Raw genomic sequence first — 18,292 nt, forward strand, 5'->3', positions numbered from 1 at the left:
TAGCTTACAAACCAAACATTAAGTAGATGATAAAAGGAAAAGATCCTAAACATATTTGAATGTGACTTTCACTGGGATTGTCTGACAATGGAAAAGCCAAAAAGGGTCAAAGATGAGAATGAGACTGTGGAGAAACAGAAACATCACATCAAGAAGAAATAACTGCAAGTTTCCTTAAAATAAATGCTTCATACAGAAAAAGATAATGGCCTCTTATCCAGGGAACCATGAGGCATTTCCCAATCAGTAAGAAACACAGGCAAATCACCCCCATGACCAGATGCAGTGGCAGAGAAGAGAAAGCCTCCTCTTTTTCCAAGGCTCCTGACTAATCCTTCCTATTCTACCAGTTCTGCTTTCAAACCTCACCTCTTTATTTACCAGTCTCCTGATCCACAAGAGATCAGAGATGGATGAGGAAGGAGGATTAATACCTCAGGGTACTCAGGATTTTTGAAACATCATGAAGACAAATTTTGTCTGAAATCTTTTCATTAGAAACTTCAGAAGTGCTGTTTAAAGCAACATTCAACTCTGACACACACAGTTCTTTTAAAGCAACACTTTCTGTATTTCAATTGGTTTTTACTATGGTTTTGATTTCTAAGGCTTAACTCCATATCCTCATACCTTTTAAAACATCAAATCCCAAAGACTTTTGATCAGATTTTTGTCCTAGTTGTAAGGTGCAATCATTGTTCTATATTACAAAATAACAAAACTTAAACCTCTTTTGCGTTATTTGGAAAGCTGAGTTCCACCAAACATACTTGGAAGTCCTGCAGATAATTCCTAAATGAGTCATAAAAAACGTCATTTAACTATATCTAGCACATCAGTCTATTTTTACTATTTCCAACTGCGCCGCTTGCATAAATCTCTTTCTACAAAATAATTAGCTGTATACAGGTGAATGCAGTCTGAGTAAGCTCATAGATGTGAACAAGCAAAAAGAAAAAAAAAATCCCAAACCCAACACAATAAACCTGAGTCAATTTTTTATACATTTCACAATTATTAAATTTGCATTCTATCACGGCACAGAGCCACTGCTAAGTACAAGTCTAAGGTGCATAAGTCATTGCTCCAAAGAGAACACTAGAATCAGTCAAGGGAATTTGTTTTTCCATTTTCAGAAGCCTAATTAAAAGTCCCACCATTATTCTGAACATCTGAGTGCAGTAAATAACTGTAAAAACTAACAAGAGCAACAACCCACTGGGGGCCTCTCACAACAGGAGGTTAGACTCACAATGAAATTCAAAACTCCTCCCTAAATGAGAGGGTCCCCACAGCAGCAGTCTGGGACATCCCCATCCCACCCAGCTTCAGTGAGGTCCAGACACAGCTCTGTCCCACCTGACAGTGCTGTCCTCTCCCAAACCTCATACACAACTCTGTTCTCAGTCCCAATGTGGTCTAGATTTTCAAAACACCCTAACCAAATTAATATTATCCTCAGGAATAGCACAGAGCCAGCTTCTCTGAAAGCAGGCATATATCAAATAAATACCATCAATAAAGGCAGGAACTTTTTCTTAAGTCTGGCCAGTAACTTTGAGAGAAGTATTAGCCAGGCAATGTAATTATAATAGACAAATATAATCCAAATGCAGATCTGGGGGGAAATCTTCATAAGGTAATAGGGATGAAATGGAAAAGGCTATCACTGGCACTGGCTTTAGTGTTTATACAGCCTCAGGTATAAGCAGCTGTAAAATTAAGTCTGAAAAGAGTGGAAGACAAGCATGTGACAGCTATGGTAATGGCACGAGTGAAGCAGGGCACTGGCTCCAGGTATTTCACACCTCCTGCCACTGCCTCTTCTGTAACCTCTTCCCCCTGTACCCTCCCCTCACACAGCTCCATTCTGCCCCAGAGGAGAAGACAAATGCAGCTGCAAAGAGGAGAGGTACAACTCCCCCTCTCACAGAAACTCTTCTACTGTCAGTCTCCACATCACACCTACCCTGCTTGTTTCTAAGGCCTTCGAGCAATTCCTACAACCAAGGCTTTACTTTGTGTTTCATGCACTGCCACAGAAGATAAATACTAATGCACGCTTCCCCAGCTGGATTGCTGCTCTCCTCTGACAGTGAGCTTTGGGGTTACAGCGCACCACTGATGTCCTTGTCATTCTCTACACTCCCCAGTTTTGTTCTACCCTACCTGTGCAGGATGGACTTTTCCTGATACGCTGCACAGAACACCTCCAAATCCCAGTTAAATACACACACACACGTGTATATACACTTCTAGAGAGTCTTTTCCAATGAGCAACTCTTCAAATAACTCGTAGACATCCTGTATTTCAACTATTATCTGTCCTCTAGGCATACGCACATTTTAAGGCACAGGAAATGTTGCAGTATTTCTAATATTTTTCTAGGTACATCTGGCATTTGAGAAAACTTCAATATGGCATAATGCTGTATTTTGATTTGAATGCATAATGAAGAGTTTATTTCCTCCTATATGTAAAGAAATATGATGATGATGCACAGATATTCTTGTGGGTTAGCAATGAAAAAGATAGAAAAAAGAAAATTTTTGACTGCCTATTAGTTTTCACCAGAAACACAACCTTAATTTTACATTCACTGCATTGTATTTTAAAGAGATTCCATCTGCTCTGTCTTTACTGCACATTAATATTCAGAAGACATCTGCAGTGTGCAGACCAAGCTTTTAATTGGAATCATGTCACAGCTACGATCACACAACACAGAATGTAAATGTTGGCTATCTGCATTTGGCAGCTGCTTGGCAGGCTCAGCATAAAGTCCTACTGAGACTGATAGTGTCTTTAAATAATGCAGTATCAGGATATAAAAGCTATCTTGAGAAATCAAATATTGACTATCATATCCATAGCTAATATAATTTACTAGCACCCTTAAATACTTACAAGCAAAATATGGTTCATATTCAGCCATAATTTTCAAAGAGAGACAACAAACTGATACAACTGAGCATTCACATCTTTCACTATGATAGATACTTAAGCAAATTTAACTTGTACACAAAAAGGGACAATGACAACTGAACCTCAGTACAAATGAAATGGTACAAATAAAGCTCAAAGAATTCCTAAAAATCTAAAACTCAAGCATTACTAAGGACATAAGAGCACCTGAATAAAAATTCAATTAACAGGTGCACTCAGTGAATTAAGATACTTTCCTACAATGTCAGACTAATTATTCTAGAATGAACAATATAGTTCCCTTTTCTTGGAATTAAAAAAAAAAACAAAAAACACCCAGCCCTGAGTCAACAGCATTATCACTTGCTTCAAATTCTTGCCAAACCATGGTAACACAAAATTACATTTTCCCAGTCACCTGCATATTTTCTGCTTGTACTCAGCTGTAAGTTTCTGACAAATGGGGCAGTGAGCAGCAATCTACAGAGAGAGAACTCTCTGCGGGTGTGTGCAGTTATATACACACAAACCAAAGCTCTGGCCAATGCAAGCAACTGGTTGTTACACTGACAAACTGATCTTAGATACCTTGCAAGAAATTTCAGTCTAATCAGTATGTAACAATGACAAAGGAACTCTAAGAACAGCAACACTTGCTTTTCATGAAATACACATTTCCTTGGGGAATTTATATTCCACCATCTTTGCCACTGTACTGTAACAAACACAAAGCCAAAATTCAAGACCACAAGCCATTAAGGTACACATTTATGCCACCACAAAAATAATTATGCAAGTAGAGGCAACATCAGAAGAGAGTCATCATGATCCAGTGCCCTCCTCTGATAGACTAATTGGATTACTGGATCCTCTTAGCTCCAGAGCAGCTCCCAGCACAGATAAGGGAGTTACACAGAAGGGGAAGACACAATTGTTTGTGTTCAGGGCATGCATACACGCTCAGTCTCCAGCCAGCACCTGCAGATCTGCCACCATTTGATGGAAGGGTAGAAAATTAAAGAAACTGAGAAGGCAGAGTTAGGTTTCAGTCCCAACCTGAGAGCACAACAAACCTATTGCTGACCACTGATTGTAGCAGCACTTCAATCTGTGTCGATGTCAAGAGGAAAACGGGCTGCTCTCAGCCTTTTCCATCAGTGATGTGCAGCTGGTCTGCTTAAGTTTGGACTACAACAGAAAAGAAAAACTAACATGGGCAGCTACGGATGAGATACAGCCTAAGAAGCTTTTCCTTTCACCTCTGAGCTGTTTAGTCTCAGACAAAACAGGTTGGAGTCACTCTCCCAGTCGGGTGTATCTCATGTGACAGCATGAAACAACTGAACTACTTCTACAAAACAGCAATTTATAAGAAAAATATGGAACAGGAGATTTGAAGCTCAGCAGAAACAACCAGCAGCACAGAGAGAGCCTGGTGTGTCACACACCCAGCAGGCATGTTCTATCTGCCAGGTCAACCTGAGTTCAGAATTGATTAATTATAGGGATCTAGGTAAAATTTAAGAACAGCATCCTACAGGTAAAAAATAGGCACATAAAAGTCCACAGTTCTTTGCCTGGGTCACTTCATTACCAATGAAATATTGGCATTTCATTACCAATTCCTGCTGACATTTGAATGATGAAACATACTGTGTTTTTACATAAGACAAAACTGCAATAGGTTGTGCTGTCATCTGATTTGATCTGAATAAAAGAGCACAAGGAATTTCAATCAAGTGTCACTTCAAGCTGATTCAGAGCTTAATCTCACACATCCACATTTAACTCAAGGCAAAAGCACACATTTATCTGCCAGGCAAGGCAGGCTGGTTCCAGGGTACTCTGGACAGCTTCTGATGCAACATTGCTATGTCAGGGAGATGGTCCTTCCCTCCTACCCAGCCCTGGTAAGGTCACACCTGGAGTTCCCTGTCCAGTTCCGGGCTCCCCAGAACCAAAGACTTGTGGACATACTGGACAGAGCCCAGCAAAGGGCCATAAAGAAGATGAGGGGATGTGGAGCATGTCTGGTGTGAGGACAGACTGAAAAAGCTGCACTGTCAGCCTAGAGAAGATAAGGCTCAGAGGAGTTCTTATCAATACCTGAAGGGCACTGAAGGACAATGGGGGCAGTTTCTCCTCACTGGCACTCAGTGACAGGACAAGAGCCAGGGGCCACAGAGTCCACCTGTGGTCCACCTGCACATGCTGAAGCACTTTTTTACTGTCAGGGGGACCATACGCTGGCATAAATTGCCCAGAGAGGTTCTGGAGCCTCCATCCTCTGAGATACTGAAAAGCCGCCTGGACGTGGTCCAAGGCAACCACGACAGGCAGTGCAGCTTCATAAAAGGGGCCAGACAAAATGACCTCCAGAGGCACCTTCCAAACTCAACCATTCTGGAATTCCACAAAGATCCTCAACAGCTTATTCAAATTCATGCTTTGCTTCCAGTTTAACTTCCAATGCAAGCAGAAGTAAAATTCATCTGCAGGTAGATGCATCTAGTTTCAGGTATCCTTTTTCCAGGTAGGTAATCATAAATTCTGACACAGCCACTGCATAGATTTGGGGCTGTTGGGGTTCAATTTGTTTGGCTGAGTTTTTTTTAAGGGAAGAAAGGTAGGAAGAGCAAGTCTGAGAAATAGCCTGGGTTTCTAGAGGTTCTTACTATGAGCACATGCTTCATAACTGCAAACTGAGACTTTCTTGGGCATTTTTAAAGATGTTCTGTATTGACACTACTGCAATACACCAAACTACTTCTTGTTCTAATAATGCCACATAAAAATCAAGGAGTATCCACATTCTGGACAAACCTCAGCAGGATTATCAACCAGCTTAGCCAGTGTCACAAAAGGCATCTATTATCAGCTGATCAGCTACGACCTTTCTAGGATTTAGCACTCTATCCTGCACAAGTAATCACCTCTGAAGGCTCATTCTTGCATGAACAATTCGTAAATTACCTTCCTCAAACCAGTCTTTCTCAAAAGAACAACCATTTTAAAAGCTGGCTCAATTGTTCTGGAAGTCTGATTTTTACAGTTTTGGTGGATTTATATTAAGTACTTAAAAAAGACTGATGATATGTTGTTGATCTGTGAAATTACAAAAAATTTATTCAAAGAACTGGTGTTCCAATATGATGATATGTTTAAAAAATTGCAAAAAAAAATTGTATAATACATCACACCACATTTTTTAACAACCCAAACCAGAAACCATTGGTCAGGTGCTTATAAGAAGTTCTGTATATACTTGGAACTGATTTTCTTTCCAGTTAAAAAAAGAAAAAGGCAAAACAAAAACCAACACACCAAAACCCCCACACCAACTCACAATTTGTGTCCTTGCTATATACAGATTTATCTACAGAGGTACACTGGATCTACAGGATTTTATGCTGTAATGGGAGCTTCAGAGTCACAACACTGGACACCAGGTTTTCTGCCTTGCTTTGCCTCATCTCTAAGGTGCAGGATCCTCCATGTGAGCACAACTGACTCTACAATTCATGACCATTTTATTGTTTGGTGCTTCTCCAGTGACAAAATGTGAACTGCAGCCAGGGCTTCCACACCCCTCCAGCAGCCAGCACAGGCGGAGGGAGCCCTGCAGGAGGGGACAGAGGCAGCCAGAGGACTGAGAGGTGACACAAACTGATCAGGCAGAATGCACACAAGAGTATGAGGGATCCTACAGAAGCATCATTAACATCTCTGGCAATTTTGTGATATTATGAGCACAGAACATGAAGTACTACTTCACTGCCAGTACAATATATTCATCAGTAATTCACAACTGAACCTTGTTTCATTGAGATATAATTTGGTTACAGCTTCTTTTAGTAAATCAAGCATAAATAAATTTGAGTAGATTATAAATATGTATGTTTTAAAATTTAAAACTGTTGAATCTCCTAATCTGGTCAATCTTGAGGCTGCAGTACACAACCAAATTAATGAGCAAGAACAACTTCTGTACTGCATCTCAAAATAAAGTGTTTCATAGCTTTTCTTCCATCAGATTTACACTTCTAACAACGTTATATCAACATTCAACAGTCACTTACAACATATAGCTGTAAAAAGATTCATCTCCATGTGAAAATGTATTTTGACAAGACAGCCCCCCACACACACTTCCAGTAATTGCATCCTGAGCACTTTCACAGGAAGAGGATTTTTGGGAAAGAGGAAGGGTGAAGGCAGACATATGTTCTGTATCCTAAGCAGGGATAATAGTAAAAATATCAGTGTGTCCTACCCAAACCAGGGAAAATCCTCTTTATAGAGGCATTTAGGTTGGAAGAGACCTTTAAGATAATTGATTGAGTCCAACCACAAACCCAACACTGCTACATCCACCACTGAGCCAGGTCCCTGAGCACGATGCCAAATCTGCTCACGGATGTCCAAAGTCTCAGCAAGAGGCTTGGATAAAGAACCTTCATTCTGACAGTATTTGGATGCAATGATAAAAAATTCCTTGGCCAAACTGAGGCACAGCAGGTGGCAAGAGCTGCATGGTTCAGCTTCCAGATGAATTGATTTCTAGGAGCAGAACTTCTAGGATACAGCTCCCCCGAGTCACACAGTGCTTCACAACAAATGTACACACTGCAGATCTTCCAGCTACGGAAAGCTAAGAAAAGCTAAAACCACTAGCAAAATCAGTCACATCATGCAGAGTTATATTATTTCGCAGTGCTATGAAAAAATTGGTAAAACAGTTAATAATTACATGTTTCCAGCAGTAAGAAATTAAAATTACTTCACAGGGATTTAAGAGATGCTCATAAAAAATACAAGTCGTGTTTATGGTTTTTTATCATAAAGTTACAGGATCTCAAGATTAGAATTAAAAACATTGTATCCAGTGATATTTAACACTACAAAAATTGGTCTCCAAATATCCCCACTCTGAATACAATTAATTTTTAGGATTTTATAACAAAACTACACATGGAATCTTTCCCCCACCCCTCCCCAAAGGTGTGAAAGACAGAAGACTAAGTGTTAATCTATTCTAATATTTTATCTTTCATAATTTATTAACCTGAGAACCCTGTGAGTCTTACAAATACCAATTTTAATCGGAAACACTGGTAACATCAAATGTTTGAAATCTGTTTCTGAACAATCACTTTTTTCTAAAAAAAACCAAAAAAATTAAAAAAGGGGTAACTCAATCTTAGAATTTTCATTCCAGGGCTGTACAAGAGAAATCTTTCAGAGAGGGGTACCCCCATACTCATGAGAATCGGAGACTGGCCAGCTCCTTCACTACAGATGTCCTTGAGGAAGCAATTCTTCCTGAATGATCATAATTAGCACAAGTGTTGCCACAAAAATAAGTGTTTACTGGAGCCTCACCAGGAAAAATAACACAAAAGTATTTGTGGGTTTGTTTTGTTTTGTTTTTTTTTTTAATTTCTTCTGTGGAACACAGTTTTCTCAATAGGAAGCAGAAAACAATATGCTGTCCCAAGGGAGGAAGAACCAAAATGGAAATGAAGAGCCATTGTGACATCCTGCTTTATAGCAGTTTGTCAATATGCAATCACCAAGAATGAGGAAATTGGCACCACGGTTGATTCAAAAATACAGAGGAAAACTACAAAGCAGTTTCTCAACCCTCATCCGAAACCCACATTTCATTCCCCACACAAGCTCCACACAAGTTTTTACAATGTTCTGTGACAACAACGCTCAGATCCAGAAGGACAGAGCAGTGACTGGTGGGAGAACATGCACTTTCCCTCCGACCTGCACTCCTAACCCTTCTTCACACAACAGCTCACAGTGGCATTTTGTGACAATTTGCTCAGTTCTGCTGGTCAGGCCCCTGATCTGTCCATCCTGGTGTGGACTTCACTAACACCCAGAAAGGAATGCAGGGTTCCAGACTGCTGTAAGATGACCTCACACCAAAAGCTGAGATCAGGCCAGCCCCTGCAGGCTAGAGACCATTGATGAACAGAAGCAAAGCTGTTCTGCAAGCCACCAGGAAATAAAAGGAGAGAACAGAGAGTGCCTGAAGGTTTCTCACAAAATAAACCCCAAACTTGTTGTTGGTTTTAAATGACAATGAAAGCAAGGCTACAGAAGGAATACCTCCAAGTCCCTACCTTATGCCCTGAAGAGCTGCTCCTAAAGATGATTTCTCCCCTGAAGGGAATTTCCACATCTATGGACAGAGAGCTGCCACTCTCAATCATTTGCTATTTCTACAGAGAAAATAAATGTATGGAAAGGACTCACAGCAAAACTGCTACTAATAAAATGCTGGCCTTTATTTTACATGATTTATTGTGTATTTATGAAACAGAGGCCAAATCCCAGCAGTGTGAAAACTGTAAGACAGGGTGCTTTCCTCTAAAGCTCCTCTCACTTCTAAGTACCTTTCCCACTCCAGCAGAGAACACTGCCATCATCTCCACAGTTCTCACAGGCAAAACACCATGACCACAAAACAGCTGCTTATTCTGCACAGTAGATTTCTGGAGTTTCTATCCAATGGCCCCTCTTTTGGATCCATATTTTTAAAAGAAAAAAAAGCTTTTGCATTAAAGGATCTCATAAGTACACAACCTTTATTAGTATTACTATCATAGTAAGACTATGCAAGTCTTTTATGCAAGAGCATTTTGTCCACACTCAAGATTTCCCAAGTTTCTCCACAGTTGCTTTTCTAACCAAGGTTTGTTTGATTTATTATTTCCCCTGTCTGTTTCACAGTACAGTGAGGTATGTAAACTGCAGACTGGAGCAGAGTACACACCATTTGCCGTGGAACTGACAGTACCTCAGGAAAAAAATTAAATCTACATGAATCAAAGAACCTTGATGGATCAAAAACCACCAAACAATTGTTACATACCAAAGAAGTACTGATGCAAAGACAGGCATGGAACACAAAGAAGCACAACTAAAGGAATCTACAGGACCATTAGAGAGGAAGGAATAACATCCCTCTAAAAGAGGAACCAGCACGTTTGTTGAGTTATATTCATTACTGTCTGCCTCTCCTTTCACAAGAAAATATGAATGATCATTCATGAAGCTGAAAACGTTACTGAAGCCAGTGGGAAACACTCATAGCTCATCTTGGCTACATTTCCAGTCTTCATTTGAATAATGAGCAACTGCTCTGTCAGACATTAAGGTTTTTAATGAGTGACTGGTGAATAGCTCGAAGTGAGCTTGTTCTCTGCTGTCTCCTCCTCTTCCCCGAGATCTCCATTGTTCTATTTTAGGTAAGAGGGTACAAGAAAACTTCAGTATTAGCATGGGGGAAATACTGACACAATTGTCTCAGAATTCTAATATTAGTTTATTAAATGAACAAAAAATAGCACAGTTAAATAGAAGCTAATGTTCAGTACAATATCTAGTACTGATATACAATATCTTCCTTTAGCTTAATTTTAGAACCAGCTAGAAGAATACAATTTCAGAAGTTTCATACAACTTTTCTTACAATAAACCACTTCAATATGGAAACACAGGCTTTTAAGAATTCAGCAATTATTTATAATGGCTGGTTACCCACTTCATAGTTAGTTATGCTCTTTTAGAAGCTAGTACACAGAGTAACTGCAGGATACCAACAGAGCAGAAACAGCCAAGAATTTATCTGTTCAGTTATAGCAACTATCTAAAGCTCTTTCAGAAAGTAACAAGCTTAAGAGTTATGTGAAAAGTTACTGGTATGCAACAGACCACAAATACAAATTTAAATGAAATTTTAAACAAACAAAAAAATATTGTGTGCTTCCTCACATTTTAGGACATAGATCACCTAAAGCAGAACAATTATGTCAAGCCACTAACTGCAAACTGAAGTAAGAGGGTATCTTTCTCAAGAGATCGTAAGGAATTTCTAATAGATGTTACAGGAATATTAACAGTGCTGAGGGCAAGACATTACAAATAACTCAAAGTGTACTACGTCAAAGTTGCAATAAACTTAGATTTGATAATTAATATAGAAGCTCATCCTTCCTGATGTAAACCATTATACATTTAGCAATATCCAGGGATATCTGAATTTCAGCCAATCCATTGTAATTCTCTGTTTCTCAGCCAGTCAGCACCTTTTATCCCTTTACTTCACACTTCTGGTTCTTTTACTGTCTCAGGTAAGGATGTATTAGAGACACACTCTCATTCAATTTCCTTTGTACAAAGGACTACTGATGAAACATTCCTTCAAGCCCCACTGAGCTACAATTGGTGGCTTCCTTAAACTACATTACTTAGTTCAAAAAATTCCTAGTCTAACCTTGTAATACAGTAATTGCAACCTTAAGAACAAATGCTGAAAAGCAATTTCATTGTGATAAACAAATACAGAAACAAAAAGGCCTCCAGAGGGAAAAAAAAAAAGTGTTCACATGCTCTGTCCAAACAACTAAAGAGGAGTAAAATCAGTCTTCCTTAATACTTAGTTTATCTTCAAAAGTCCCCCATGAGAACAAGATAAATAAAGGGAGTGAAGTTCCATTAGTACTAACAGCAGCTACTCTACTTAATTCTTCAGATTTAAGTCATGGAGAACTGCCTCTGTAAAACCAAAGGCATCTGCAAGTATAGCAGCTGCACAACAGTATTTCTTCACTTCATATTTATGTTAAACACATTCAGGATACTGTGCTGCCAAAAATTAATACAATTATAAAATTAAATGCAGAGGTATATTCCTCTTAAAACACAGATGCATCATGCATACTTTGCTTTACAATTGATTTCATGTCATTGATGGAGACCAAAGAATAAATAAAACTCCAAAGCTTCTTCCATACCTTCTGGTCACTAGGCTTGTTTGAACATACCTTTTAGAACATAAAGCAAGAGTATGCATTTCTTTTCCTTGTATACCAAATTCAAAGGTTTAATGCAGTCAGATCACAGAATTGTTTAAGGTGGAAAAGGCCTTTAAGATCACTGAAGCCAACCATTAACCCAGCTTTTTCCTCTACCTCCGTAAAAATCTAGAGACTACTTAAGGAGAGCAGAAAACACCTTTGATATAACCATTATTGAAAAAAAGCTATGCAGAACTAATATGAGATAACTAATTATCAGATTATGAGAGTGCTCACTGTCCTACCTAGATTTTAAATACAGTAGTCACTCTTTGGACTGAATTTATATTGCACATTTGAAGAGAGAGCTATTGTGCTTTATTACCAGTTAATTAACAGTTAAGGATGAAGTACATAAATGAAAGCACTAGTAAAAACTTCAAAGTACTTTAATTTTGAAGATGGTGTCTCACAGCAATATGTGCAATACTCCATGAATCTGATTTATATCTGAAAACTTGAACAGTACTTTTCAAAAGGACCACTATTCTTCTTATGCTACACTGCAAAAGTTTTAACATCATCCAATTCCTGTAATTCAGTAAGTTTCATTGAATTATTTCAGGGAAACAGCAAGGAGTTATGCCTAACCTGTGAATTGATGTAGGCAGAGCATAAATGCTTTGTGACTGATGTAACACAGTGATTTCTGAGGAATTCCACAGGACATCAGTTCAAAATAAGAAAGCATAAGCAAATGATAACTAAAAATAAGAAGATAAGCAATCTAAAACAGGTTAAATTTAATACCAAGTGTTTCCGTTAACAATCAAAAAAGTTAAGTATTTCAAAGATGCACTGAACTCTTATTCTGTACCACATTCAAGATCTAACAATGTAAATGAGCATTTCTCTACTCCCTTCTGCTCGGATATTCTACTGATGTTTTAAAGATGACATTTAGCAAATCCTCGAATTTTAATTGAGGATTTCAGTGCAGAGCTGAAGAATCTTTTCACCTGCCCATCCAGATTCATATGCACCATTTCCCATCACAACAAGAGAGCATACTGAACAGGATAATTTCAAAAGCAAAATACTAAGAAGGGCTCTCTTGCTCAGGGAGCAGCTGAAAAGCACATCATCTTTCCTTCAATATCAAGGCAAAATCCTGAGAAGGAAAAAATTTATTTGCAATAAAATACTTGTAATTAGTTGAAACATCTGAGTTGCTCAAATTAGTATAATCCCAAAAATATTTCGGTGCCACTGTTAGTTATAATTGATATCCCCAAGAACACATAAGGTTGGTGGTTTTATTGTTACAAAAAATAAGACAAAACAGCAAGTTAATCCTGCAGTGCTTTGCACCTTTGTGCAACTGCCTCAAGGGACAGGGAAGCAGAGCCTGTGCCTTCCTTCAGGTGTGCTCCTCAACAGGAGTTTCCCAAAGCAGTAATTCAAACAGTGAACAGACCATTTCTGTGGGGTTAATTTCAGTCTTAACACATCCATTCAGAGCCTGCTTGTTAAAAGCACAAGTGTTGTGGTCAAGGACACACTTAAAGGATACGTATCTGTCCTTGGTTACATTCTCAGGCTGATTTTTGAAGGTCTTGCTTTGCACCTTTGCCAACCCTCCCAACTTCTCAATTTTTCAGTTAAACCCAACAAATAAAGGCTCTGAGTAAAGTGTTGCACCTCTTAAATTCTCTGCCACAGCCTTGTGGATAAATGTTTCTGGGGGATCCCCCACAAGTATCATCATTTCATTTTCACACGTGCCTTACAATGCACTCTGCTGAACAGCCACATCCTGATGCCCTTTGAACACATGTACAAAAGTAGTTAAAATGAAGGCTGAAACTCCAGGGGGGTCAGACAGGAAACACAAACCTGGAAATAATTTCCTAAGCATCACCTAAGAGTGATCATCCTAAGAGAATAAAAGTTTGGTTGGGTTTTGTTTTTTTTTTTTTGTAGCCTAGCTAGTTTCAGTGACTTTTACCACATGGATGGAGTTTCACTATGGCATCACTATGGCTACTTGAAGACATTTGCCACAAGGCTTACAGCAAAGGCCAGGACCTCCTTCTGACTTATTCTTGCTTCTATTACCATATGCACTCAGCATACAAAAACCCCACATAACTCATCTGAAATGTTATCTCAGTCGGAGTGTGCAGATGCAGCCTAGTGACATACACAGATTTCATACTGGGCCAGACACACACACGAAGAAAAGCACATTATTTCTAAAGATCTCTCCTCCTCCCAACATACACAGTAAGGGTAATTATTTAAACTAGCTTTAAGTTTCCTCAACATAGTAATTTACAAAAACAACTGCTCAATTTCATCTTCTTATTTATAAACAGACATGGAAACATGTTTAAAAGATCCATTTGACCTGTCACAGCAAGTCAAAGGTAACAAAGCACGACCTAGGAAAGCAGAGTGAAATTCACCAAAGTCTTTCCTAAATTGCCCAAGATGAAAATCTGCAGTCTTTACAAACAGTATTCTGGTCCATCCAATGAGATTATCTGACCCTCTCACAGGGAAAGCATACACAATCTCCACATCCTCTTTAAATACTAAGCAGATATAAGCACCCAGGATCTTGTCTTCCACAAGGCCCAATATCGTCCTACCTATAACAGTGATCAGGTACCAGAACCTGAAACTTAACACTTTTCATTGATAGAGACAACATTACAACAGAAACCTGAGTAACACATAGCCATGGCTACTGGCTAAATTACATGGTTAGCCTAAATTACACAGAGCCACACTGCCACTGCTAAACCATGCAAGAAAGAATCATTTCCCTGACCCTGCAGAGGGATCCTCACCTGCTGTCACAGGGAACACGGCACTGTTCCTGGGAAGCCACAAGGGGGGAACAGCAGGGTGTGCAGATAGGAAGCAGAACAGCATTGCTGGCAGTGGCACTTGCACAAAGGGCTCTACTACAAGAAGTGACAGTGCCCAGCCTTGTTAATTTAATTTTCTCTCTGACTAAGATAGAAAGATGATAAGCAGAAACATGAAGCACAGGAACCACCCTCCTGCTTTGGACAGCCTCGCTATGTAAAGCTGCATTTGAAAAGCTGTATGCCACCATTAATTTTTTACGTTTTTATCTGAAAACATTTAACTCCAGAGGATCCCTCCAGCTGCAGTTGCAACATTCAGAAAGAAAATTTTACACGTACTTCCCTGAAGACGGTATTTCAAACCCCTTATCTAGGTAAACTGATCACAAAATAGCAAACCCAAAAACAGACTTTCTGGTGGAGTGGGTTTTTTGTTTGGTTTTGTTAGTTGGGGAGGGGAGGGGGTTTGTGGTTAGGGATGATTTTTTTTTTTTTAAGGAAAATATCAAATACAAAGACATTGCACATTTTTAAGAATTACATCAAACTATCTACTGACATTTTTCCAACGTGAAATTTAATTTTAAAATACATTCTGAAACAAACTCTAGCTTCATTCATTTTTTAGAGATGTTTGAAAATACTGCTGACTTGGCTGCAGGGCAAAAAATCACTTGTAATCTCCATAAATCTGTGGAACATTCCCTTAAATCAATTCAGTCACCACCAGTGTCCACACCTTTGCCCTTCACCTTTCATCTGCCCTAAACAGAGCTTCTCTCTCATAAGAAAAAACATCCAAACCCAGACGATGACTGCAAACTGGTCTTCAGTTCAATCTGACTGTCCATTTCACTCTTGTCCTCTCGCACATTCCATGCCCTGTTTGTCTATTTTCAAGAGCTTAAGATATGTTTCAATTCGTGAAGTTCCCAGCCTAAAAGCGCTGCAAAAATAGCTGGTGCCTCAACGCATCCTTAATTAAAACAATTATTTGTTTCACAGCTTAATTCCTTCCTGTTTCTCTAAAACTGTCAACCAGGGAGTAGATTTTAAGAGCAGACTTCATCCACAAGGTGACATCTAGTAATTGGTCTAAAAGAGGATCCTCTATCAATAAAAGTCAGAAACCTTTACGTTATAGGTCAAGGGCACAAGACCTTCAAAGGAGGGCACCGAAAGTTCAGGGAGAGCACGCCTTTTCTCACCTTTCCCTCCCCTTAAGCTACTTTCTAATAACGAGAAAGCATTCAGTCCAAAAAATTCTGGGTGTGCCAAGTACCACCATTCACAGGCATTTTAAATAACTTCTCACACGGAGGCTCAATTGCAAACACTCTGCACAGCCTAAAACCCACAGAACAATTCTGACAGAATAAAAATTTCAGTATCACAAGTGGCATTTCATTGTCCAGCCCAGATGGATCTTTTCCATCTTCGAGACTGGCAGTATAAACAGCACTATACAAGCGGCTTTTAATTTTAATATGTTGCTAAATAGCGGAAGTTATTTCAGTGCTTTATAAGAGCCACTTTAAACACACGACAGCGGCAACAAACCACCCCAGTTTCAGCGAAAAAATCCCCACCACACTCGTCCACAATGATTTAAAGACAGAAATGTAAAGATAAGTACAGAAGAGGTTGCACAATAACACATGATCTTCCCTATCACATGCTTGGCAGCGCGCTCGCTGCCCGGCGATACCCGGTCAGACCCCGGGGCACTCCGGCCGCCCGGGGCAGCGCCGGGCACCGCCGGGACGGGGCAGCGGCCGGGGCCATCCGGGGCTCCCGGAGCGCGGCCGGCAGCCCACGGGCAGCGGGAGCGGCGGCAGCGCGGGGCTGCGGGAGCCGGCGGAGCCTCTCCCCATTCAATCCCTCCTGGCTGCCGCCCTGCCCAGCGGCGGGGCCGCGGCTCCGAGCACGGCGGGGAGGCGGCCGGCGGCCCTGGGCTGGAGCCCCGGCAGGACCCCGCGCTCCCGGCGCCCCTTCCGCGGCGGCGCCGGCACTTACGCTCGAAGTCGGAGTCGGACTCGTCGTCGCCGCGGTCGGGCTCCTCGTCGCCGTTGGACTCGGTCTGCATGGGCTCCCCGTCGAAGCTGACCACCCTGCGGCCACCGCCCGCCTCCTGGTCGCGGGCATCCCGCAGGCGGGCGAAGTACTCGGCGGCGAAGCCCAGCAGGTCGGACGGCCGGTGCCGCAGCACCTCCACCGTGTAGCCCTGCAGCAGCTCGGTGAGGCCCGGCGGGATCTCGATGCTCATGGTGCCGGACGCCCGGGAGGCCGCCTCGCCTCCCTGCCTCCCACCCTCCCTCCGTCCGTCCCTCCCCGCGTCCGCGGCCGGCGGTGCCGGTGGCGGTGGCGGTGCGGGCTCAGGGCCTCCCCGACGGGCGCGGACCGACTCCCGCCGCTCCGGTCACACGAGCCGCGGGGCGCGGAGGGGAGGGACGGGACGGGGCGGGAGCGGCCCCGCGGCGCAGGCGCGGAGCGGGCGCGGGAGCGGGCGCGGGGCTGCGGCCGCGCGTGCGCGGGGGCGGGGGGGGCTCGTGCGTCACCGCGGGGCGCGGCGGGGCCGGGGCGGGAGCGGGGAGCGGGCACCGGGCACCGGGAGCGGGAGCCGGGAGCGGGCACCGGGAGCGGGCACGGGGAGGGGGGCAGGCTCGGCAGGAGACGGGATGGTTCACCGGGTGCGTGCCTGGGTGGTTCCGCTCTCTGGAAAACTGATGGGCGCCCGCCGCTCCGCGCCCGCCGCAGTCGTTGAACGCCGGTCACGGCGCGTCGGGCCGGCTGTGAGCGGCGCTGGGAAGGCTCCGGGCCGCAGCTGGCGGCGGGATGTGCGCGGGGGCGGAGGTCAGGCAGGCGCCTCCTCGCCGTCGCTGCCGCGTCTTTATTTTTCTCTCATTTCCCACCGGTGGCCCCGTCCGCTCATTCCTTGTCAGAATCACAGAACAATTAGGTTGGAAGAGACCTCCGAGATCAGTGAGTAGAGCTCTGACCGAACACGAGCGTGTCTAGACCGTGACACTGAGTGCCACGTCCGGCCTCTAATCCTTAAACACGGCCAGGGACGATGACTCCACCAGATCCCTGGGCAGCCTGTTCCAATATCGAGTCACCCTTTCTGTGAAAGAATTCCGCCTAATGTCCAACCTAAACCTCCCCTGGCACAGCTTGAGGCCACGTCCTCTGGTCCTTTTGTCGGTGTCATGGGAGAAGAGACAAATTCCCACCTGGCTACACTCTCAGCTGTCTGGAGAGCAATAAGATCCCGCTCGAGCTTCCTTTTCTCCACGATAAACACCCTCAGCTCCCTCAGCTTCTCCTCAGCAGACTTGTGTTCCAGACTCGGCTCCGTTCCCTTCCCTGGGCTCGCTCCAGCACCCCAATGTCCCTCCTGAACTGAGAGTCCCAGACGCAGCAGTCGAGGTGTGGCCTCCCCAGTGCCAAGGACAGAGGTTCTCCTTCCTCACGGAGCGTGTGAGGGTGTTCCAAAGCTCCCCCAGGAGCAGGAGAGTGAGGTTTTTTTAGCTTGGTTGAATCCAATTGAACTTCCATCCAGTTCTTGGTTGGAGTTAGATTTAGGACCTATGACCCTTGGGTTGTTGTCAGAATTATGTCATTAGAGAACAATTCTTAAGTCAGTGCAAGGTCTTCAGAGCTTTTGGTAG

The 18,292-nt window shown here is 42.4% G+C and overlaps 1 protein-coding gene across 1 annotated transcript in view; it reads right to left on the bottom strand.

Annotated features, from left to right (window-relative positions):
- The window catches only part of PRKAR2A (protein kinase cAMP-dependent type II regulatory subunit alpha), a 60,362-nt gene extending 43,257 nt beyond the window's left edge, over window positions 1-17,105 (bottom strand). Inside the window, exon 1 of the mRNA XM_038148933.1 lies at window positions 16,638-17,105. Within this exon, the coding sequence (XP_038004861.1) occupies window positions 16,638-16,887 (250 nt within the window). The 5' untranslated portion in view covers window positions 16,888-17,105. The remainder of the gene's footprint in view (window positions 1-16,637) is intronic.
- Between the last annotated feature and the right edge of the window lie 1,187 nt (window positions 17,106-18,292).

The sequence above is a fragment of the Motacilla alba genome, chromosome 12 (assembly GCF_015832195.1).
Source record: "Motacilla alba alba isolate MOTALB_02 chromosome 12, Motacilla_alba_V1.0_pri, whole genome shotgun sequence".
NCBI lineage: Eukaryota > Metazoa > Chordata > Aves > Passeriformes > Motacillidae > Motacilla > Motacilla alba.